The sequence below is a fragment of the Chionomys nivalis genome, chromosome 14, assembly GCF_950005125.1.
Source record: "Chionomys nivalis chromosome 14, mChiNiv1.1, whole genome shotgun sequence".
Lineage (NCBI taxonomy): Eukaryota > Metazoa > Chordata > Mammalia > Rodentia > Cricetidae > Chionomys > Chionomys nivalis.
The window spans coordinates 12419395-12444006 of NC_080099.1; the positions used below are offsets into that span (position 1 = coordinate 12419395).

Below are 24612 nucleotides of genomic sequence, written 5' to 3' on the forward strand. Positions count from 1 at the left end.
TTTCATGTGTGATTTCAAGTACCCCACAGGTACTCCATTATCCTTAATCTTTTCCTCAGCTATCCCGCTGAAAAAGGGGCTTCAATGACAGGCTGCCTGGTGGACTTTCCCTTCCCCAGAGCGACGCAGCCTTGAATTGCACCACATCAGTGATAGGGGCAGTTTCAGCCTTGTTTTTGGCAGCATTTAACGAAATGTGACTGTTTTTGACCAATGTCCACAATTGATCAGCATCCACTGGGTAGAAGCACTGGTTCCTCTTTAAGTGGTAATGCCTTTTACCAACTTTCCAAAGTCGCCTGGATATGGTGTTTATTATCCTCTAGTGACACGTGCCACCAGCATTACCCCAGCCTCCAGGTTGCTTCTGGTGTGTACCTATGCACCTATGGCTGTGGCTGCTCGTGGGTCCCAAGTTTCTGGATCTTCCTAAATCTGGATGGCATGGTGGTACCAAAAGGAAAGAAGCTGGGTGTTGTGGAATATTACTTAAACAGATGTAGCACATCTTTGCCTAGTTAATGTTGTAGAATATACTTTAACTGTGTAAAGATGTGTTACATTTGTTTACGCTACATTTGCTTAATTATGTAAAGATGTTTCACCTTGCCTGCCTAAGGCATCTGACTGGTCTAATAGAAAGCTGAACGGCCAATAGTGAGGCAGAGGAGGGACGGGTGGGGCCGGAAGGCAGAAAGAACAAGGGAGAAAGAGAAGGAGACTTCTGGGGCCAGACACACACGGGATATTCTGGCTATTTTGCTTTTCTGACCTTCAGGTCAAACCCCAATTTCTGTCTCTGGGTTTTTATCAATCATGCTACACACATGGACACATACACATAAAAATAATAATTTAAAAATGAAAACAGTTTCAGCTGTGCAAGATGAAAGAGCTCTGAAGATGGGGGGTGATGCCATTTGCATAAGGTTGTATATGTCCTCAATAACACTGAACTGCACACTTAAAAATGGGTAAAATGAGACATTGTATGTAATTAACATCAGCAAAAGATTAGCCGAAGTTAAGGCAGCATTTATTCAGTTTGTAATTGTATTATGTAAGGCATACAGTGCTGGCTATCGACAAAGACACCATTTCTTTTAAGGCCTTTAGTGGTTGGGTTTTTAATCTAACACATCATGTTAGGCAGTTATAAAGTGGACAGAACCTAATGCATTTTGCCTCATCAAGGCTTGGTCAAATGCAATCACCGTCGCAGTGGTGCTGCCCTGAAGGTCACCTGGCCACCTGTTCTGTGTGGCCTGGCCAAGTAGGGGTGGGCACTGTGCTTGTGATCTCTTCAGGCTGTGTTCTGAATGATCACGGCAATGCCTTGACCACCTCCGATACAAGCCGACCCCACTGCATATTTTCCACCTCGGCGCCTGAAAAAGAACAAGAAAATTGTTATTGGGGCCGGTAAAATGGCTCAGCAAGCAAAGGAGCTTTCCACCAAGCATAATGCCTGAGTTCAATGCCCAGAACCCACATGGTGGAAGAAGAGAACCATTTCCCTGCCAATTGTCTTCTGACCTCCACATGCATGCTGTAGCATGTGCATACACCCACCATGCATGCACGCACGCGCGCACATATACACACGTAAAAAAATCCATTAGACTAATTAATTAAACAGTATTAATATTCATTCTTAACCAACTCATCTTCCAAGTCCCTTCACCAATCCTTAATTTTGGTTTATGGTCACAGTACATAAAAGAACCCAGAGAGCAGGATATTCTTACTAAAAAATGAACAATAGCAGGTGATGGTGATGCATGCCTTTAATCCCAGCACTTGGGAGGCAGAGGCAGGTGGATCTCTAAGATTGAGGCCAGCCTGGTCTACAGAGGGAGTTCCTGGACAACCAAGGCTACACACAAGAGGGAGAGAGTGTAAGAAGAAGGCTTCAGGCTTCAGGCTAGAGGAAGGGAAGCAAACACGTGAGCTTCAGCAGGCTGAGGAAAAGCAGCAAATGCAGGAGCCGTTTACAGAAATGGGGGTGAGGAGGAGGGGGGCAGCAACACCGCACATGACTTCAGACTCTTGGGTCACTGTGGAGTGACGCAGCTGATGTAGTTGTCTATTGGAGAAGCAGGTCATCTAGAGTAGACCCTGAGAAATTACCCAAGCACGTCAATCACTGACCCCCATCTAATGAACCACTAGGTGACAGGAGTCCTCCCAGCTTTGCTCCACAGGTTGACGTTGGGCTTGCAGCCTCACACAGTCAATTCGCTCTCAACTCTCCTAACAAAACTAAATGGCCCCAAATACGCAAAGCCAAGAGTTTTCCTACCCAAACTGGAGAAAATCAAACTGGAGAATATCGAATACCCGGGATGTAGTGAGATCAAAGTTTAGCTTGCAGAGATTGCCAGTCTGCTCAGGTTTCTTTAACAGTGGCATCTAGATCTGTACCTTCTCATACCTTCTCGATAATTTGATTTATTAAATAAGTTTTTCTTATTACAGCTGTGGACACTAAAATGCAGAGCCATAGAAGCAGGCACTGTTGGTCACCAGCACCAGGGTGGCCCAATATGCATGGTTCTCTCAGTGAGCACTCCCTTAGAGTGCTCGTACAGTGCACACAGCAAACTCCAGAAAGAGCTTGCAGGGTTACTGATATGGGATGCCCCTCTGTATGCTGTGAATACCATTGATTAATAAAGAAACTGTCTTGAGCCTATAGCAGAGCAGGGCAGAAGAGAGCTAGGCGGGGAAAACTAAACCTAATGCTGGGAGAAGGAAGGCGGAGTTTGGAGAAGTCATGGAGCCAAAATTTTGCTGGTAAGCCACAGCCATGTGGTGATACACAGATAAAAGGAGATGGGTTCATTTAAGATATGAATTAGCCAGAAATACACTTAAGCTATTGGCCAAACAGTATTGCATATAATATGGTTTCTGTGTGGTTATTTCAGGGCTGAACAGCCAGGAATAAACAAGCGGCCTCCTACTACAGGTTACTAACAAGCTGACCAGTTCTTCTGCAATGCCCAGTGCAAAGTGTCTCCTAAATAATTTGTTTCTCATCAGAACCAGTGCAGGGGATATGAAGAAGGAAAAACAGGATTGTGCTGAAAAAACCTAAACTCATGTGTTTCTATTTTTAAAAATGCCATATTTGGGGTCTAGAGAGATGGCTCAGTGGTTAAGAGCACTGGCTGATCTTCCAGAGAACCTGGGTTCAATTCCCAGCACCCTCATGGCAGTTCACAACTGTTTGTAACTCCAGTCTCAGGTGATCCAATTCCCTCTTCTGAACTCTCCGGGCACCAAGCACAAACATGGAACCCGTACATATACACAGGAAAACACTTATACACTAAAATGATAAAAGGAATAAATTCTCAAAAAAAGTGATACAACTAGCGAGTACCTTAATTCGTAGACCAAGTGGGCAGTGATTCTGGATCCAGAGCCTCCCAATGGGTGACCCAGGGCAATGGCGCCTCCATTCACATTGCTCTTACTGGGGTCAAGATCCAAGGTCTTCTGAACAGCCAAGTACTGGGGAGCAAAAGCTTCATTCACCTTAGAAGAGAGTTAAAACCCACAGAATCATTCCTCGAAGCTTGTTCGTAACAAGAAGATCCAGACCTGTTGACAGCGACTTCCTGTTTCTTTTTATTTCAATTAGCTCACAATGTTATCTAAATTTATCTTTAATCATTCCATGTAAAGACTGTAGGTTCTCAGGGTGTGTGTGTGTGTGTGTGTGTGTGTGTGTGTTGTAGAATATGTGGAAAGAGCTAGCACCCACGGGTAGCTTTTGTTATTATTTGTCAACATAATTATGTTTAAGGTCATATAAAATTATCTTCCTTTACAAATAGGTTTAAAAAGGGGCAGAGAGCTGGGTGCGGTGGCACACACCTCTAAATCTAGCTAACTGGAAGATTCCAAGTTAGAGGCCAGCCTGGGCTTTATAGGCAGAATGTATCTCTTTCAAAAATATGAGTTGTATATTTACTAAATGACACTTCAGATCAAAAGCATTCCTTAAAGAAAAGCTAGCTGCAATACTCTAAGCAGACATGTGCTGGAGTAGATACCATAGAGCCCAGAGGTTTAGGAACTAGATAGAAGGTCTCCACTGGACCATTTCTCAGGAGGACGTGACCTTGTGTGTATTTTCAAATATTTACAATTGAATATCCACCATGGCTAGACAGTGTCTACGTGCATTTCCTAACACAGCGGGTACGCCCCCTAGTGGCTGCTATTATTACCTAGTACTAAGCCACCCTTCCAGGAAGACACTGACAGACAAGAATACACCATCATTGCCTAAGGTGCAGGCACTGGGAACTGTGTTAGATGTGGCACAACTGCCCAGCACCCTTCACATCACATGGCACCGGCCACCTCCCATTTAAAAAAGCTGGGTGTAGCTGCATATTTGTCTAATCCCAGTGGGGAGGCAGGGATGGGAGGATCCCTCAGTTTATCTAAATTGGTCCAGTGAGCGATCCATTTCAAAAAATAAGGTAGAAAGAGAAGAAGGAAAACAAAAAACCAATAGAACTATGCTTATACATACATGTACACACACAGATAGACAAGAAACACAAAAAATAAGAAAAGCATTTTAATACAGCGGGGAACCTACCAACACAGAGTATGCACAGTCAATACACACATGGGCGGAAAAGTCAACAGTACTAAAACATGAGCTGCAGATACCAAGCGAAATCATTTATGCTGTGAAAAGGAAACACTTACATCTACCAAATCCATGTCCTTAAGACTCAGTCCAGTTTTCTTCAATGCTCCATTGATAGCAGGGACTGGGCCTATAGAAGAATACAGGAATTAGATGGACACATATGTTCTCTTGTTATTCATAGGCCGGACTTCTTTAAGGCAGGTGTGTGGTGTACACCTGCAATCCCGACCCTCGGGAGGCTGAAGTGCAAGGATCGTGAGTCTGAAATCAGCCTGTTTATACAGTTAGAACTTACTGCGTAGAACAAATTCCTCCTTCTAGAATATACAAGGAAATGGTCACAGATCGGAAAGGGGGACAAAGGTGCAAAGCTGAAAGCAGTCAACTGCGTGTGAGACACCCACATGAGACAGTCTACCTGGCGTTAGGACTTTGAGCAGCCAGGGGCCACATGCAGAATTTACAGTTATAGATTATACTGATCTCAAATGCCCAGGCAGACCAAGAGTTCTAAGGTGTATACCCATTCATTCACTCTGAACTTCAGCCCATTTGGATCAAAGGCAGGGAACACAGTGGCCCTTGCATAAGCCTGGCAGAGAGGAAGCTGTGGGGCACTCAGGGAAAAGGTACCTGAGGAAAGAACCTTTCTTAACTCCAATAGTAAGTGGGGTAACACAGCCCCCCACTCTCTCCCCAGACACTCATGTTTATTTAGTGAGACTCAGGAAGGTTTGTGTCCTTATTTCTAGTTTGAGTACTTACCATTAAAAGCTGTGGGGCTTTAGGCTCTTGCTGGGTTTTAGAGTTAATTAAAAAATCCTCTGATGGGCTGGAGGGATGGCTCAGTGGTTAAAAGCATTTACTGCTCTTGCGGAGGACCCACGTTCAGTTCTAGCACACACCTGTTGACTCACAACTCCTCATAACTCCAGTTCCGGGGATCTGATACATACCTCTTCTGAACCTTCACAGGTAGTAGGCATGCATGTGTATACAAACATACATGCAGGAAAAACATCCATGTATGTAAAATAAAAAAAATCTTTTAAGAAATTTTTTGAATTAACTTTTTTCTTCTTAAAAAATTTTAATTTTGTGTGTGTGTGCATGCATGCGTACATGTGTGCATGTGTGTGTGCTCGTGCATGTGTTCACTGTGTGCGTGTATGTGCGCGTGCACAGATGCAGCACCCGCAGAGGCCGGAAGCATCAGACCTTCATAGAGCTGGACTAATAGGCAGCCGGGACGTGGCTGTGGGACTGATCTCGGGACCTGTAAGAACAGTGCAAGCTCTTAACCACTGGCTCATCGCTCCACTCCCTGATCTTTGTCTTTCTTAGTTTACATACATGGCTATTTCGCCTGCATGTATGTCTGTGCATCATGTGTGTGCCTGGTGCCCATAGAGGCCAGAAGAGGGCATCAGATCTCCTGAAACTGGAGTTAAAGGTGTTTGTGAGCTGCCATGTGTGTGCTGGAAACTGAACCCTGGTCTTTTGGAGGAGCAGTCAATACTCCTAACCACTGAGCCAGCTCTCCAGCCCTCTGACCTTGTCTTTTTAAGCATGAAAATCATTTATAAAAATGAAGCCAAGTAAAAATAAAGCTAACGTTGCTCCATTCAGCTCAATGAGCTCCCACATACCATCCATCTCCCCCACTGTACCCCCACAAGCTCCACAAGAGTGTATTCCTACAAGCTTTGTGCCTCTTTGAGCAGTCACTAGTCCTGCCAAGTCCTGGTGACAGCTATTCTGCAGAGGAGCTGAGGTACTGATCTCCAAGCAGGCCGCTCTAACCCACATCATGACTTCATTGTGTAATTTTGTTTCCTTCCTTTCCCGTGGTGCTAGGGACCAAGCCCAAAGACTAACACATGCTACACAAGGGCTCTACCCCTGAGCTGTAACTCCAGCACCCTTTCTTTTCTGTGCTGATTTTTAAAACGGATTCCTATAATTTTTAATTATGTGTATATATGTGTGCATGCTTTCTCTCTCTCTTTCTCTCTCTCTCTCTCTCTCTCTCTCTCTCTCTCTCTCTCTCTCTCTCTCTCCCCGTATGTGTGTGTGTGTGTGTTTGCGTTTGCGCATGTGCATATGTGTAGAATGCCCATGGAGACCTGGAGAATCAGATTCTTCTGGAGCTGCAATTACGGACAGTTGGAAGCCACCTGACATGGATGCTATAAACTGAACTTGCATATACAAGAGCAGTATGCACCCTTAAACACGGCACGCTGTCTAGTCCCTCTGTGGGATGACAGTACGCTATGACTGCTGCCCATAGAGGATTTGCATGGTCTTGGTGGTCCTGTCATGTGTAGGACAGTTCTTCATAAAGATGATCTAAGTGAGTCCACCAGGGATCTTGATTTGGTTGCTTTTCCAAGACTCTGAATGCCCAAAAAGACCCAACTCTAGTCAAAGAACAGAACAGTTTTCATGATAGACTCACCAATACCCATGATACTGGGATCACATCCAGACACGTGGTAGCCCACAATTCTGGCCAGTGGTGTGAAGTTATGCTTTTTGACAGCTTCTTCACTAGCTATGATAACAGCTCCAGCACCGTCACACACCCCCTTCAAAACAAAACCAGCAGATTAAAAACAAGAGCTGTAAAAGAAGCGAGGTAAGGTTCGAACTAATGGTGCAGCAGATCACAGAGTAGAATAGGGTTAGGGCCGTGCACAGGAAGTGCTGACCATGTGTTGGATGCTGGTGGAAGCACTGTGGGACCCACGGGGAACTTTAGAGATCCTTTAAGCATGGAGTGAAACCAAAGGACAACGGAAAGGAATGCAGAGAGAGAGGGAGAGAGAGAAAGAAAAAAATTAAAATCTTTACATCAGATACATGTAGATGTAAAAAGAAATATGACACATTATTATGTGAGAAAGAAAAAAGAAAAGGCATGAGGTATGAAAACTAACTTCATAAGCCAGGAGGATTTCCTTTCAACAGACTAAAAAGATGAAGAAATCAGATTATCAGGATCCCTGGCTACAGGTTTCATGTTAGACTCTGAAAAATCAAATTAACAAAATAGAAACATTACCAGTGTAAGTTAAACAACTAAAGGTTAGAAGTTTCTAGATGTATCTGGAAAAGACTTCACAATCATTTGGCAAGAATATGTGACACACCGAAGCATTGCCCGCAGTGACAGTCCCGTCTTTCTTGAACACTGGAGGGAGCTTTTGCAATTGTTCCATGGTTGTTTGGGGTCGAGGATGCTCATCCACTTGCATCATCTGCTTTCCTTTCTTTGTCTTCACCTCAATGGGTGCCATTTCCTCTTTAAAGTAGCCAGCATCGTTAGCTGAAATAGTGAAAGACCATTAGAGCGAAACTCTGAAAGGAAGAGAAGCCAGGAACCGATTCTGTCAGCTTAACCCCTGCTCTAGCTGCTCAGAGGGTCCTTCAGTCTCTTTCTACTTAGCAAACTGCTTTCCTATTGGAGGATTTAACATACCCCCACCCCAGGAATCTACACAGTGAGTCTGAACCTTTTTGAAATTATCATTTAGGGTGTGTGTGTGCGCGCGCACACGCTGGACCACGCCTCCAACACTGCATGAAGCAGAATCTCTGTTGTTGCCTAGTGTACAGCAGACCAGCTGGCCCATGAGCTTTTGGAGAGTCTCCTGTTTCTGCCTTTCATCTTTCACTGGGAGCATGAGGACTGCGGGTTGCCCTACCACACCCAACTTATTGGGGTCTTGGGATTTGAACTCAGGTCCTCCTGCTTGTTATAGCAAGTACTTTACAATCCGAGCCATATCCTGAGATCCTACTCTGACTTTTTGTTTTATTAAATGTTTTTATTGTGAGATGCTAGACTGACAGCTGTGTTAGAGATAGATGTAATAGAACTAAATACACCCAACTTGGGCTGGACAGATGGCTCAGTGGTTAAGAGCACTGCTTACTCTTACAGAGGTCCTGAGCTCAGTTCCCAGCAACATCTATAATGGGATCTGATGCCCTGTTCTGGCATGCAGGAATTCATGCAGAACACCCATAAAATATAAATAAATTTTAAGAAAATGCATCCAAAATTTTTGGTGAAAAAAAATGAGTAGTCAAATCGTCACAGAGTTGCCTATGCCACCAAGCATAGGTTGAGACAAGGACAACCTGAAGAGATTGTAAGAGTTGTAATTGATGTAATTATATAAAAAACATTGTATCCATTTTGAACCTCCACAGATTAGAACACACTAGAGCCATCTATCACCTTAACAATAGAATTGGTTAGGAAAAAAAATCCTACTTTAGTGTGTGTGTGTATATGTGTGTGGTATATGCATGTGTATACATGCCTGTTTGCATGTTTGCAGAGACCTGAGGTATCCTGGTACCCTACTCTCACGCTCTGCCTTGTTCCCTGAAGGGAGGGTCTCACTGAACATGAAATTCACTGTTTTGGTTAGGCTGTCCAGTCAGCTAACTCCTAGCATGCCTCTACCCCGAGTGCTGGAGTGTGGCCACCCTCAATTTTACATGGGTGCTGGGGTGTCAAACTCAGGACATCATGTGTGTACAGCAACATCCCTACCCACTGAGTTGCTTGAAAGCCCTTCATTTGAACCACATTTCCGTTGGAAAAACAAAAGTTCTGCCCTTATTTAGTTTGACTCTTCCTTTGTGAGAAGCAAGAAGCTTAGGTTTGATTTTCTCTAGTTTATAGGTGGTCTCTGAATAACTGACTTTGCTGAGGTCAGATCCCTTCACCACAATGGAATTAGAAACCCATGAGATGGCTGGGTGCTCTCTGGACTACAAGTGCCTCTTAGAAATAACTGGAATGATGAGCAGGATGGCATCGGCTCCATCCACTTCTTCCTCTGAATGGACCCACTTCATCCTCATTACATCAAAAGCATGCCCACACAAGAACTTCTGGTGGATGATAACAATAACAGTTCAGCTAAATTCTTATTCGGAGGGCTGACAAATTCCTTCAAGCTGCCATTGAGAAGCCAACAGCTGTCCCGGTGTTTGTTCTGGAGGGTCAGAAAGCAGTGTGTGTCACGAGGCAGTGGAGGGAGGGTCTTGGACTAATGAACTGAGTCAGATACAATGAGGAATGGAGAAGGAGGCATCCAAAGACACCCAGTTGGTCAGGCCCCCGCAGCAGACAGATCACCTCTCTGTATGTTAGGGCATGGCTGGTGGGAAAGGCCACTGACCTACTCTGGACTAGAATGGACTGTAATAGCCTATTGTTTATGTAACAAGGTTAGTCAGGAAAAAAATATCAATTAACCTCCAAGACAGGGTCTTACTTTGTAGTCCTTGTATTGCCTAGAAATCACTATGAAAACAAGGCTGACCTGGAACTCACAGAGATCTGACGGCCTCTGTCTTCTGAGTGCTGGAATTTAAGGCATATACCTCCATGCCTGGCTATTTTGTTCTTAACAGTTGACAAACAAAAACAAAACCCCCAAACAAAACCTTCCCCTACTGCTCTAAGCAGCAGTTTCATCTGGTGGAGCAAATAAAATGCCTCAGTATGTTCTATGGAGCCCAACTAGACCAGGACAAAATCCCACGTTCAGATTGGGCCAAGTGACATTCAACTTTTGGTTAGGTTTAGTTATTAATTTATTACTAATGTATACGTATGTGTGCCTGTGTGAGTCTCTATGTATCAAATGTACCCATGGAGGTCAAAGGGGCATCAGCTCCTGAATTACAGTCAAGGGCTGGGAACTGAACGTGTATCTTCTCCAAGAGCAGTAAGCACCACTCTTAACTGCCAAGCCATCTCTTCAGAACCCCCAAATCCCACTTTAAAAAGATAAAAATTTTTATTTTACATGACTATGTTTTGCCCGTATGGATGTGTGTCACATGTATGCGGTGCCCATGGAGGCCAGGAGCAGGTACTGGATCCCCTGAAACTGGAGCTACATGTAGTTGTGAGCTGCTACACGGGCACTGGGTACCGAGCACGAGTTCTCTGCAAGAGCAGCCAGTACTTCTAACTACCCATCACTTCAGCCTGCAATACTGCATTAGCTTATTTCACAAGAGAAATTTCCACATGAAATGTTCTGTAACAGAGTTACCTGATCATCTAAAATCAAAAGAAAAAAGAAAATGTGATTTCCAAAGGTATGAGTTTTAAAAATCCATCACTGCCTGGTCACTAGGACTTTTGCGAGGAACCCCGCCCACCTCCCAGCACGTTCTTCTCTCTATACCAACCGGCTTTCCACCTCTGCTGGGACTGCAGTGCGTATCGGTCACAGTCTTCTCTGCTTATGTTGTGTTTTACAGCAAGGTTCTCTGCAGTCAATGCCATGGTGAGCTTAACATGCGGATCCATTAATCCTGTCCACAAGGTGTCTTCCAGCTATAAAGACAATCAGGCAGCGACGTGTTAAAACACTATCTTTGGGGGCTGGAGAGATGGCTCAGAGATTAAGAGCATTGCCTGCTCTTCCAAAGGTCCTGAGTTCAATTCCCAGCAACCACATGGTGGCTCACAACCATCTATAATGGGGTCTGGTGCCCTCTTCTGGCCTGCAGGCAGACACACAGACAGAATATTGTATACATAATAAATAAATAAATATTTTTTAAAAAAACTATCTTTGGAAGGAACATGTCATAATTTCTTTAGATTTACATAACAATTGCACTTATTATTTCTATTCATATTTGGTTCTGGGACATTAAGAAAATCTAACATCTAAGAATATACCCAACATCTCACAAATGTTTATTTTATGCCACTCTAAAAACACAGATTTAAGTGTCCTTCCAACAGGAGCTTACCCCACAATCACAAGTGAATCCTCCGGTGAGAAGTCCAACACTGGGTACTTACGTAGGGTCTTTCTACAACCCCTTTAAGTAAACTATCATGTGGTCTGGAGGGGAGAGCACACCTGTGTGGCTTTTGCATCCTTGACCTTCAGTGACAGATACAGCTGGCTCTATTTATTATTTTGTTATTACCAGACTGAGAAGAACAGGGCACGGAATCACCGAGGAACAGAAAAGGCCACATCAGAGCATCTGAGGATGTTCCAGGCGCTGCCTGTAATCCCTGTATTGCTATCTCAGCAGAGAGTTTTTAAGTACATCCGTGTCTGAAATACTCACGGTCTCTAAATCTCATTCCTTAGTTTCCAAAAGGCCACGTCTTATTTATTTATATTATTTAATGTGTGCACCTGTGTGTGTAGTGTGTGTGTTGTACATCCATGTGAGTGTGTGCATCTCTGTATGTAATGTGTGTTGTACATGCATGTGAGTGTGTGCATCTGTGTGTGTAATGTGTGTTGTACATGCATGTGAGTGTGTGCATCTGTGTGTGTAGTGTGTGTGCTCTACATGTATGTGAGTGTGTGCACCTGTGTGTGTAGTGTGTGTGTTGTACATGCATGTGAGTGTGTGCATCTGTGTGTGTAGTGTGTGTGCTGTACATGTAGTGAGTGCGTGCATCTGTGTGTGTAGTGTGTGCTGTACATGTATGTGAGTGTGTGCACCTGTGTGTGTAGTGTGTGTGCTGTACATGTATGTGAGTGTGTACATCTGTGTGTAGTGTGTGTGCTGTACATGTAGTGAGTGTGTGCATCTGTGTGTGTAGTGTGTGTGCTATACATGCAGTGAGTGTGTGCATCCGTGTGTGTAGTGTGTGTGTTGTACATGCATGTGAGTGTGAGGGTGTTTGTGCCCATTCAGAAGCCAGAAGAGGACTCCAGGTGGCTTCCTTTACTCATCTTTACTTTAGGCCTTTAAGACAGGGTGTCTCAGCCGAGTGGAGTCTCTGTCTTTAAATGAGGCTGGCTTGCTAGAGTTTCCCTGGGATCTGCCTGTCTCTATTCCCCAAAACCAGGGTTAAAAAACATAGGCAGCTATGTCCAGCTTTTTGTGTGGGTGCTGGGAATTTAACTTCAGGTCCTCATGCTCGCAAAGCAGGAATTTCTTACCACTGAGCCGTCTCACCAGCCCCTGAAAAATGTTAAGAAATACAGAAAGCTACTAAGCTTTTTCTATGAGCAGGGCAATTAATTAGCATTCTTTATCCCAGCTGTTATTGCTATGGGAAAGCTGTCAGAGGCGAAGGAGCATTTTTTATCCCTGACCAATTTGGATCAATAGATGAATGCAGACACTGCACTTTTAGTGATGGAGAAACTTATTCAGTGGCCCTTGCTCCAGAGGCAGAACTCCACGTGCCCTTACAAAGGTCCAGTCACCCAGATTACTCATGAATCCCCTTCCTTTCTTCCTCCACCTTTCCCTATGGTTTCTTCTGCATGTGACGTATAATTCTATGTGGATTCCAACACTAAAACTAACAAGTTTTCAAATAGGCTATAAAATATAAATTATAAAAGTCTTGGTAATATCTCATGAACAAAACTGGGTTCAAAATTAGTTTTTTTCTCCCCTCAAGAGTTATGCTATTAAAATTACTTATATAACTAGCAAAAGATAAGTTAAGAAATTTAATGGTCCAAACCTTGATATCTACTCCCAATCTAGTTCCAAAGCGCATATTTCTGACGCAATAGGGGGCTTGGCTCATGTTCTCTGTTCCTCCACACAAGACAACTTCAGCATCTTTGGCACAGATTTCCTGTTTAAAGGAAAAAAGTAAAACAAACAAACAAACAAAACCCAGACAACAAAAGTCCTTCTATCGTATCCAGAGTATAAATTGAGAAATACAAAGACTTTAAAAATTAGTGGTGATTCAAACAAACATTGTGTCTTAATTTGCAGTAACCTAAAAGAAATGTTTAAAGTCACTGAGAAGCTGATGTTAAAGAATCTATTCTCCAGATAGGGGGTAAGTGAACAGACCTCAATCGTATGTGTCAGAGTAACACACACTACCTATTTGGCCTAACGACAGTCCGATTTAGAGCTAGGCTTTCATTATGTAGCTCACCCTGGCCTAGGAGGTATGGCAAACTTTCACCTCAGCATCCTAGACTCTGAGACTATACAGATGCCAAGACACACCCAGTTCTAAGAACAGTGATTCTTACTTCAACATTAATCTGGAAAATTCACAGGGATACTCATCTCTGACTTGAATATGTAGCAGATAATAAAGGGCACACCTATTTAAAAGTCATAAAAATTGTAAAAAAGTCCTATTAATGGAACTGATGAGCTAGAGGGTTAATAAAGGGGTCCACTTCATTCTTCCAGTTTCCATCTCTCAGAAAAGATGCAAGCAACGAGTTTCTAAGAGGCTGTCATTCTGTTTAAAATTCACACTGGGAGAATGGGTACCACTGTTTAAAGTATGTTGTCATAGAGACCAATGTGAAAATAACTTTACCCATCACACTATGTCTGTGTCAGTTACCTGGAGGCAGTGAGAACTCTAAACCTGCCATGCCCTATTGAGGGGGAGCAGCTATTCGATTAACTACCAGCATGCTTAGAGAGGTAAGCAGGGCTGCCCATACCTGACATCCATTCACGATGGACTGGAAACCAGAGCCACACAGCCTGTTGATGGTGAGGGCTCCAATCTCTGTTGGGACTCCCACTCGCAAGCCCACATGCCTTGCCAAGTACAACGCATCCGAAGAAGTCTGGACAAGAAAAAGAAGTTGCTTTATAAGAAAGACAGTAACAACAATCAAAAAAGACATGGAAATGCTGGTAACCTATAAACTGCATGACTCTGGGGAGAAAGGATATATGCACACAGAGACTATATACATGATTTTAATAAATACTATCATTTAGTCAGTGGTGCTTCCACTGTTTTACTGTGCAAAATACATATTACAAAATTTATCATTGTGTTCATTCTTAAACATACAGTTCAAGACCATCAGAAACATCTGTAATGTAATATTTGGCAACTATTATTAATTTTTTTAGACAACTGAATTTTAAACATACTAAGTTGTCCTTCTACTTAGGAAATTTACCTATTAGGTACTCCAATATAAGATGGAGATTTGTTTACAACAGTTTTACAACAATTAGAGCTAGTTATAAATAAAAGAGGTTGTTGTACAATGTTAGTTGAAGATGTTTTACATTTGTTTATGGTTTGAAACAACAAATACAAAGATGTGTTGTATTTGTTTAACTCTGTGAAGCTGTGTTACTTTGCCTGTCTAAAACACCTGATTGGTCTAATAAAGAGCTGACAGCCAAAAGCAAAGCAGGAGAAAGGACAGGTGGGGCTGGCACGTAAAGAGAATAAATAGAAGGAGAAATCTGGGGAGAAGAGATCAAGACACAAGAAAAGAAAAAGGAGGACACCAGGGGCTAAACACTCAGCGACACAGTAAGCTATGGAGTAAGAAGTGATGTGGGATTCCTCCTCTGCATGCTGTGAATATGTTTTATTACAATCAGTTAATAAAGAAGCTGTTGGACCAATGACTTAGCAGAATATAGCTAGACTGGAAGAGATATATATAGAGAGAGTAGACAGAGTCAAGGAGACACCATGTAGCTGCCGAAGGAGAGATATGCCTGGAAACTTTCCATTAAACCATGAGCCTCCTGGTAAAATACAAAATAATAGGAATGGGTTAATTTAAGATGTAGGAGTTAGTTAATAAGAAGCCTGAGCTAGCCGGGCGGTGGTGGCGCACGCCTTTAATCCCAGCACTTGGGAGGCAGAGGCAGGCAGATCTCTGTGAGTTTGAGACATGCCTGGTCTACAAGAGCTAGTTCCAGGATAGGCTCCAAAACCACAGAGAAACCCTGTCTCAAAAACCCCCCGCAAAAAAAAAAAAGAAGCCTGAGCTAGCTGGCCAAACAGTGTTGCAATCAATACAGTTTCAGTGCAATTATTTTGGATCTGTGTGGCTGGGAAACAAATGAGCAGCCTCCGCCTACTAAACAGCCAACATAGACCAGCTACATCTACATAGAACCTGAGAACGCTTGGGAAAAAAATTCTAGACACAAAAGAACAGAGTTAAGCATAACTTCCTGGTAGCCACATTCTTTTTCATATAGGCTCTGTTTGCTGGCAACGAGCAGAGGCGCAGCTCCTCTAAGAAACAGCTTCTTGACTCAGCATTAGCAAAAAACAAAACAAACAAAAAAACCAACCAAACAAACAAAAACTATGCAGTTTCTTTAAAAAAATTTTTTTTTTTTTAAAGCTCCCTGGTTTGTGTGAGTTGCATGAACAACTCTGGCTCTTTCAGGAGGTCAAGTACTTAAATGGGGTCTGTAAGCAGTGTGTTATAAATTGCTTAATTGGTGACATAGACTCACTACGACCCTGGGGCTGGGGCAATGTGCATGGCTCTCAGAGGCAGTGAACATGCCTCTGCCATATTGGACAGGGCAGAACCAACAGGCAGGATTGCAGAGTTGGTCCTAGCCATCCTTGCTTAGCATTTAAAAAAAAGGCATTCTTGGTCAGAAAATGATTACAGATATGCAATGAATACATATTCAGATAAAAATAAACCTCTGAATGGGTCACAGTGTGTTTAAAAAATGTATGTAGGCTTGGGAGAGAGAGATAAAGAATATAGATGGTTATAAAAAAGAGTAAATGGTTTTCAAAAAATAAAACAAAGTCTTTAAAAAGACAGTAAAAGTAATATCAAAGAGTACAGACAGTAATAGATTAAAGGAGTAAAGAAAAATAAGCCATGTAAAGATGAAATAAACACAGATAGTCTGGATTATGTATATTATCGTGTTTTCTTTAAATTTTTTGACTGTGAAGGAGCTAAGTACAGAGAGACATTTCATTGTACAGACTGCCAGGTTAAACCAACATATATATTTTAAAGATACCTTAACTTCAAAATTTGGGTCTAAGGATATATTGCTTTGGAAAAGAGGTTCTGCTTTTGTTTCCACAGAGGATGAGAACCTGTGGATTCCTTCCAGACCAATGTGGTTTGATGGAACAAGATCCCCTGAAAGGTCTCCGCAAACCCCCAAAATACTTCACCCAACAAAAAGCAGGAAGCAGTTTGGAGACAGCTATGTCTAAATTCCCAAATATTGTTTATAAATGTCTGATTACATTTAAAGAGGGATATGCTATAGAGATGAATAATTTACACTGGTATGGATCTTGGTCTATTGATACAAATTTTAGGTCAATTTTGTTATATATATATATTTCTGCTCTTGATTAAGGTATTATGTTTGCATAGCTCATTTAAAAATGTAATGTATAATTAAGAAATATAGGTTAATAGAGAGTCATCTATCATGTTAGTTAGGTTTTTCTAGACGTACAGAGATATATTTCAGATGGATAGGTATTCTTTAAACCTTTCAAAGATTAACAGAATATGGCATTTAAAAGGTTTTAAGAACTTAGGACTTTTTACGACATTGAGACACATCTGCTCCTGGCATCACCAATCTACTTCAAGAGGAAGATGGGTATCTAAGAGGCTCCTTATGGAGTTTGTTAGCCATTTGGGCAAGAAGCTGCTCTTGCCTGGACTGCTTGATGGTATGCTGTATAAACTGGACATGCAGGACCCACAGGAAAATGACTGCTGAACTTGCCTAAAGAAGGTGAGATAGTCCTTCAGGATTCCTGCTTCATGAGTCTGCCAGGCATTCTGAAGGATACAGAAGAAAGTGACTGACAAACTGTCAATATAGACAGAACTGTCTTTGAAATTTCCTTCTTCATGGAAAAGTCTGCCAGATACTGTGGGCCTGTAGGCTGAAGATGAATGCCCCAATGTTGCAAAAGAACTTTGGGTGACTGTCCAGGCAGGGAGGTTTTTCAGGTCTAGAGTTTTAGAAGTTGCTTACAATGTATTACTTATTTACTTATATAATATTATCCTTCTGGAGTCTTTGATGGAGTTGAAGAAAGATAGTTATAATTAAAAAAAAAAGATAAACTAGCAGGGTGGTGGTGGTTCACACCTTTAATCCCAGCTCTCAGAGGCAGAGACAGTTGGATCTTCATGAGTTTGAGGTCAACATGGTCTACAGAGCTAGTTCCAAAACAACTAGAACTGTTACACAGAGAAACCCTGTCTCTAAAAACACCAAAACACACAGACACACATACACAAAAGATAAATTAGACATAAAATTTTAGACTCACAAAGATAGGATAGGTGATAGAGTATTTTCCTTAAGTTGCCAAATGTAAATGGACTAAATATTGTAACTATAATTCTTGCCTAATAACTGTTTTGATTATGTAATTTTACTATATTAAAATAAACCTTCCTTTTTATTTAGACAGAAAAGGGGAGGTGATGTGGGATACCCCTCTGTATGCTGTGAATATGTTTTATTACTATTGGTTAATAAATAAGCTGTTTGGGCCAATGACTTAGCAAAATATAGCCAGGCTAGAAGAGATAGAGAGAGTAGGTGGAGTCGAGGAAACATCATGTACCTGCCAAAGGAGAGAGATGCCTGGAAACTTTCTAGTAAACCACAAGCCTCATGTTACAATATAAAATAATTAATAGGAATGGGTTAGTTTAAGATGTTAAGAGTTAGTTAATAAGAAGTCTGAGCTAATTGGCCAAGCAGTGTTGTAATTAATATAGTTTCAGTGTAATTATTTTGGGTCTGAACAGTCAGGAAACGAATGAGTAGTCTCTATCTACAAAGAAGTAAAGAAAAGATATACAGAAATAGAGAAAGGTAAAAACCCAGAGGCAAAAGATAGATGAGATAATTTAAGCTAAGAAAAACTGGCTAGAAGCAAGCCAAGCTAAGACTGGATATTCATAAGAAAGAATAAGCCTCTGTGTAATTTTCTGTGAGCTGGGTGGTGCCCCCCCCCCCAAAGAACAAAGAGTAAAAAAATTCAACTATAAGAGGTTATCTCAAAGACCAGGAGGTATCCAGATCTCAAAGGCCAGGAAGATTCCAGAAGTTTTGCTAGCATTGCTGTATGGAAACTCCTGACTGGAAAGGCTGGAGGTAGGCTAAATCAACAGTAGTTATTTTTCAATACTTCTAAATAATTCTACCATGAAACAAGTTGAGAAGTGTAATTTAGGGCAGAGATAGATGAACACACAGTCAGGAGAAGAGGAGGTGGGTGTTTGATTACCTTCTATAAGAGGAAAATATCAAATAAATGCAATAAACCATGAAGAATTTGTCCATAACAGTAGAGCTTTTAGGACATTCACTACACAGTTCTTTTATAGAGATCTGAAAATTTTAAATTAAATTCAACAGATTTTGCACACTTATTCATTGTTTTTATCAAAATTATACTCATTTGATTTTTGTCAATAAAGACTGGGGAGCCAGATCCTGGGGCAGAGAAATCACCCAGTTGACCTTACTTCTCCATCATCACCCCAGAAAACCCCCAAACTCAATGTCCCTCCCTTCTACTTCCTGTGCATTCCCTCGCACTTCCCAGCACATTTATCCGTCTTCCTGACTCCCTCTTACTATATGTTTTTTTTCTTAATAATCCTATATTGACTTCCTGTCAACTGGTTGCTTGTTCTGCCTATTGACTGATGGCTAACTTATTAAATCATGTTTACAGTATTCAAGCAGAAAGCTCTTGAGTTAAGTGTGTGTGCTAGTGCTGAGCCACACCACAACTAGAAGCAGGTTTTTCCAGTAAATAACACAATCTAGGGGTTCACAGTGTGATAAAATATCCTGCAATCCTTATGGGTTAGTGGCTTAGAATGTTGGATGGAAAAGTAAGGAAATCATGACAACATTATACAATATGTTATTTCATTTTTTAGAGGAAATAATCTTATTTTACATATCAGTGCCATTGAATATATTTTAGTCAATTGATATTCTTTTCTCCAGGTCTGTTGGTAGTTATTTCTCTTAAAATATTTTATGATGTGTATTCACATATCATTAATTAAAGTGATTTATTTGAGTACGTATATATGTGTGGTATATGTGCATGTATGTTTGCATATGTATGGTGCACATGTGTGTGTATTTATCACTGACACTATTATCAATGAAACTGATATTATTTATCACTGATAGTATTTATCAGTGAAGCTGACACTATGTATTGTGACTTCCTAGGAATACTTGAGAGACTCCACCAACACTGGAGAACAATAGTAGGGTTTTAGAAGGAATAAATCTTCCTGAAATAAATTCTAGGAAAACTTAAAACCAAATGTAGTTTATTTTAACTTTATTTCCATTCTAATGTTTTCTTTGATCAGCAGCAAAATTCCCCAGCCCCACCACCAAAAAAGAAGGAAGAGGAACTAATATTAAGTTCCTCTTAATTAATATTAACAATATTAATTATCAAAACATATTAGTCTTGGTAGGCAAAATTGAAAATATAAAATGGCACTGACTTTTCTGCATCTGAAGACATATGGATGGACAGAAAAGAGTTTAAATTTGATGTGGGATTCCCCTCTGTATGCTGTGAATATGTTTTATTACCATTGGCTAAAAGCTGTTTTGGCGGGAAATCTGAACAGAGATATAGAGAGAAAATAGGCAGAGTCAAGGAGTATAGAGAGAAAATAGGCAGAGTAAAGGAGATGCCATGCAGCTGCCGAAGGAGAAGAATATGCTAGAACCTTAGCAACCTTACCAGTAAGCCACAACCTCATGGCAATACACAGATTGATAGAAATAGGTTAATTTAAGATGTAAGAGCTAGCTAGGATTATACTAGTGTCATCGGCCAAGCAGTATTGGAATTAATAAAGTTTCTGTGTGATTGTTTGGGTCTGGGTGGCCGGAAAATGAACATACCACCTCCATTTACACAAACCCAAGACCTCATGCCTTTCTGTCTCCACCTTCACTCTCTTTGATGTGGCAGAGCTCACATCACTGGTATAGCTTAAGCATGAAACGCCTCTGTGTGCACCAATGCCTATTTTGGGAGAGAATGGATATTTTAGTAGGTGGGGTCTGGCTGGAGGAAGTAGTTTACTTTCCTACGTCTTCTTCCTCTATAACTTCCTGGCTACCATGAGATGAATAACTTCCTCTACCGCTTCCTTCAGTCGTAGTCCTGAAAGCAGAGAGCAATGGAGTCCAATTTAGTACGGACCATGGTCTTTGAAACTGTGATCCCGAAGACATCCTTCCAGCCAGGCATAATGGTGCACACTTTTAACCACAGCAGATGAGGTAATCTCTGTGAGTCTGAGGCCAGACTGTTCTATATAGTGAGTTCCAGGACAGTCAGGGATATATTAGAAAAATCCTGTCTCAAAAAACCAAAACCAAACCAAAACAAAACAAAAAACCAACCAACTAAACAAACAAACAAAAAAACCTGAAACCAAAAATCCTTCCACCTTAAGTTGTTTTGCTCAGATATTTGTCACCGTGGCTAGAGCATTTTAGAATGCATATATATATAGTCCCACATGTGCATGCTCTCCCACACACACGTGTGCATAGACATATGACATCTGTGTTAAATTCTAATTTCTTTTCGTCCACTTTGGATGCCTTACCCATAACAGCTAAAATCTTCCACTGTGGTGATTTGAATGAAAATGGCTTCCAGAGGCTCAGGGAATATCACCATTAGGGGGTGTGGCCTTGTTGGAGTGGGTGTGGCCTTGCTGGAGAAAATGTGTCTGTGAAGAATGTCTGAAGTTTCAAGTGCTCAACCGAGCCCTGTGTCATTCTCTCTTCCTGCTGCCTGCTGATCCACATGTAGAACTCTCAGCTACCTCTCCTGCACCACGTCTGCCTGCATGCTGCCAAGCTTCCCACCATAACAACGGGCTAGCCTTCTGAAACGTAAGCCAGTCCCAGGTAAATGTTTTTCTTTATAAGAGCTGCCATGGTCATGGCGTCTCTTCACAGAAATAAAACCCTAACCAAGACATTACACAACCAGAAAATGGCTGTATACTTTGAAGGAACATATAGCTTTCAATCACCTTCGTATGGATGATCTATTTTGCAGATGACACATGCCAAGATAGAGGCTAAAGAGTCTGCTTGTTTCCATAAGAAATCCTCACCAATCTCCTAGAAGGTGTAAGAGATTGTGCTGGGTGCATTACATTACCTGGGCCTGCTCCTTCCTGCTGTAAACTGGATCTAGAATGTCTCCCAAAGGGTGTCTGTGAAAAGCCTGATTCCCAGAGGATGGTACTCATGGATGGTGGCTCCTTTAGGAGGGAGGGCCAGTGAGAGAAAATAAGTCCTCAGGGGAATGCAGATTAGAGCCCTGGCCCTCTATCCCTCTTTGCTTTTGGCTACCATAAAGTGAGACAGGCCTTCTCCAGTACATGCTCCTCTAATGATGGGTTTTATGGTCCCTGGCTGAAAACAAGAGAAGAAAATGACTATAGATAGAAACCTCTGACATCATGAATCAAAACAGAACCTTTCTCCTCCACAGCTGACATCTTAGGCATTTTCAATCCAGTGATAGGAAGCAGGCATATTTTCTTTAGCAACACACTGTGAAAGCTAATTTCTCATAAACCTAGTGAGTGTGCACTTTGAGAAGCACTGAGGTGGGGCTGGAGAGAGGCTCGGTAGTTAGGAAGACTGGACACTCTGCTCTTGCAGAGGACGTGGGTTTGGTTTTCAGCCATCAAGGTGGCTCACAATTGTCACTAACTCCAGTTCCAAGGGATCTGATGCCCTCTTCCAACCCTCATGGCCACAAGATACACATTTGGTGCACATAGGCACAGGGAAAAATCACACATAAAATAAAAAAAGAAATAAAAAGCAGGGTTGAAATGCGTTCCAAGCCAGATGGGACACATGCTGCCTTGCATTATGTCTATTACCCTAAGAGTCAGAGGGTGGCCAAGGTTACAAATTGTAACTACTGATAACATTGATAACTATTACTGTGTCAGCATGCTGACACAGTAAAGAAATGATTCCCACAGAATGATCAGAGAAAGCAACAGATGTGAATATCTCCTCTCCCCACTAACCTGCATGACATTGCCCACGACGACACTGTCGATGGTTTCTGGTGGGATTTTGCCAGCTGCCAGGGCAGCCCTGGCAGCAAATTCAGTTAAGTCAATAGCAGTGAAGTCCTTGAGAAGACCCCCAAAAGCTCCAAAGGGTGTGCGCTTAGCAGCCACGATAAACACACCTAATGTATGGAGAGACAGTTCGCAGTTGATTAGTTAGCATCTTCTACCATTGCATGGTAAAGACAATCTCCAATGAGGTAACTGAAGACATCCAAGAATGCATAGAACCAACCACACAAATAGAAATAGTCTCCTACATGCAGGGTCCAAGAAGTACATTGTAAATAAATTTCTGCTGTTTGTTTTATTACTCTTAGCTTTGGGCTCTTTTGGGGGGGCTGCCACCCAGCTACCAAATGAATCTCTCTCTCTCTCTCTCTCTCTCTCTCTCTCTCTCTCTCTCTCTCTCTCTCACACACACACACACACACATACACACACACACACACTTATTATTACTTAAAAATGCCAGGTCTTAGCTTGATTTGTTTCTAGCCAGCTTTTCTTATCTTAAATTAATCAATCTACCTTTCGCCTGGGGCCTTTTTCTTTCTCTTACTTCTGTAAACCTTACTTTCACTCTTCACCATGGCTGGCTGGGTGGTTGGGTGACTGGGGGGGGGGGGCTTCCTAGCATCCTCCTCTCCTTGTTCTTTTGCTCCTTCCTTTCCCCAGAGTTCTCCTATTTATCCTCTCTGCCTGCCAGCCCTGCCTACCCTTCCTTGTGCCTCTCTATAGGCCCTTCAGCTCTTTATCAGAGCATCAAGTGTTTCAATAAGAAGGGATACCTCCCCCTGCCCCCGTGTAAAGTAGCATGCCTACAGACACAACAAAAATTCTGACTGTTCTCCACGTGGATTAACCAACCCCATTCAATCCAAATGCATCCTAAGAGAGACAAATACATGATTTCTAGAATGTATGATGTATGGAGCTTTGAATGACGTCCGTGTGCCACTGCTTCTGGAGTCACAGGGTGACTTGAATGATAAGTTTCAAATCCTGAACTGTAATCTTTGCTATTGTTATCTCAAACTGTGCAACAAATGGGCAAATTTGGTTACCATTTACAGATGAAATTCACCGGCAGTTGGCTAATCTAAGGAACTATCCAGATTTAATGATTCTTTCCTAGGTAAACAGAAGGCATGCTTGCTGGGGTCGCGGTAACAGCTCGTTGGTACAGTGCTTATCTAACGTGTGAGACCATGTGTTCAGTCCTCAGTACAGCAAGCAAATTGCTGCTCTTATGCACGTAAATAATCATTCCTTTCCACCGTTGCCAAAACCTTACGATTGTACCAATCCAGAGCCACGGTGAGTGGCAGACACTGGGCTGTACAGTGAGAAACCTGGATAGTGGCTGTAGTTCTTTCATTGCACAAACATTTCTCAACCAAGTGTGAGAAATCTGATTATTCCTGAGATCATCTGATCTTCCCGAGAACAACGAGAGGGAAGTGGACAGCTAATGCACGGGGGTGTGGGTACTGTGAGTGTGTAGCTGACATATGGGTACTGTGAGTGTGTAGGTGACACACACGGGGGCGGGTACTGTGTGTAGCTCATCACACATGGGGGCGGGTACTGTGAGTGTGTAGCTGACACACATGGGGGCAGGTACTGTGAGTGTGTAGCTAACACATGGGGTAGGTACTGCGCAACACAGATGATAGCAGCAAAGGTCTGTAATCCAGGCAGGGAAAGGCAGAAACAGGAGAAACTGAGTTTGAGGCTAATGGGGACAACATAGTGAGATAGTGTGTGTGTCTATGTGTGGTGTGTGTGTCTCTCCATTCCAGCTAGCAATGAAGGACAGGGGGAGGGAAGAAAGAAAGGAATTATGAGAGCTTTTATATTGGGTTTGTATTGCAATACTGACCTATAATTATGAATATCCAAACAGTATACCACTGCTGTCTAAAGTATTAACAACTTACATGTACGACCTCTTACACAGAACAAACTGAATTTAGTCTCTTCTTATTTCTATTTTAAGAAACTTACAGTCTAACA

The 24612-nt window shown here is 42.1% G+C and overlaps 1 protein-coding gene across 1 annotated transcript in view; it reads right to left on the reverse strand.

Moving 5' to 3' along the window:
• Positions 1-1022: 1022 nt before the first annotated feature.
• Positions 1023-24612, reverse strand: part of Acaa2 (acetyl-CoA acyltransferase 2) — a 30091-nt gene continuing 6501 nt past the window's right edge. The window contains exons 2-10 of the mRNA XM_057788854.1: positions 22549-22715; positions 14137-14265; positions 13176-13292; positions 10907-11054; positions 7834-8009; positions 7140-7269; positions 4735-4805; positions 3389-3543; positions 1023-1388 (exon numbers count right to left, since the gene is read on the reverse strand). Of these exons, the coding sequence (XP_057644837.1) occupies positions 1304-1388; positions 3389-3543; positions 4735-4805; positions 7140-7269; positions 7834-8009; positions 10907-11054; positions 13176-13292; positions 14137-14265; positions 22549-22715 (1178 nt within the window). The 3' untranslated portion in view covers positions 1023-1303. The remainder of the gene's footprint in view (positions 1389-3388; positions 3544-4734; positions 4806-7139; positions 7270-7833; positions 8010-10906; positions 11055-13175; positions 13293-14136; positions 14266-22548; positions 22716-24612) is intronic.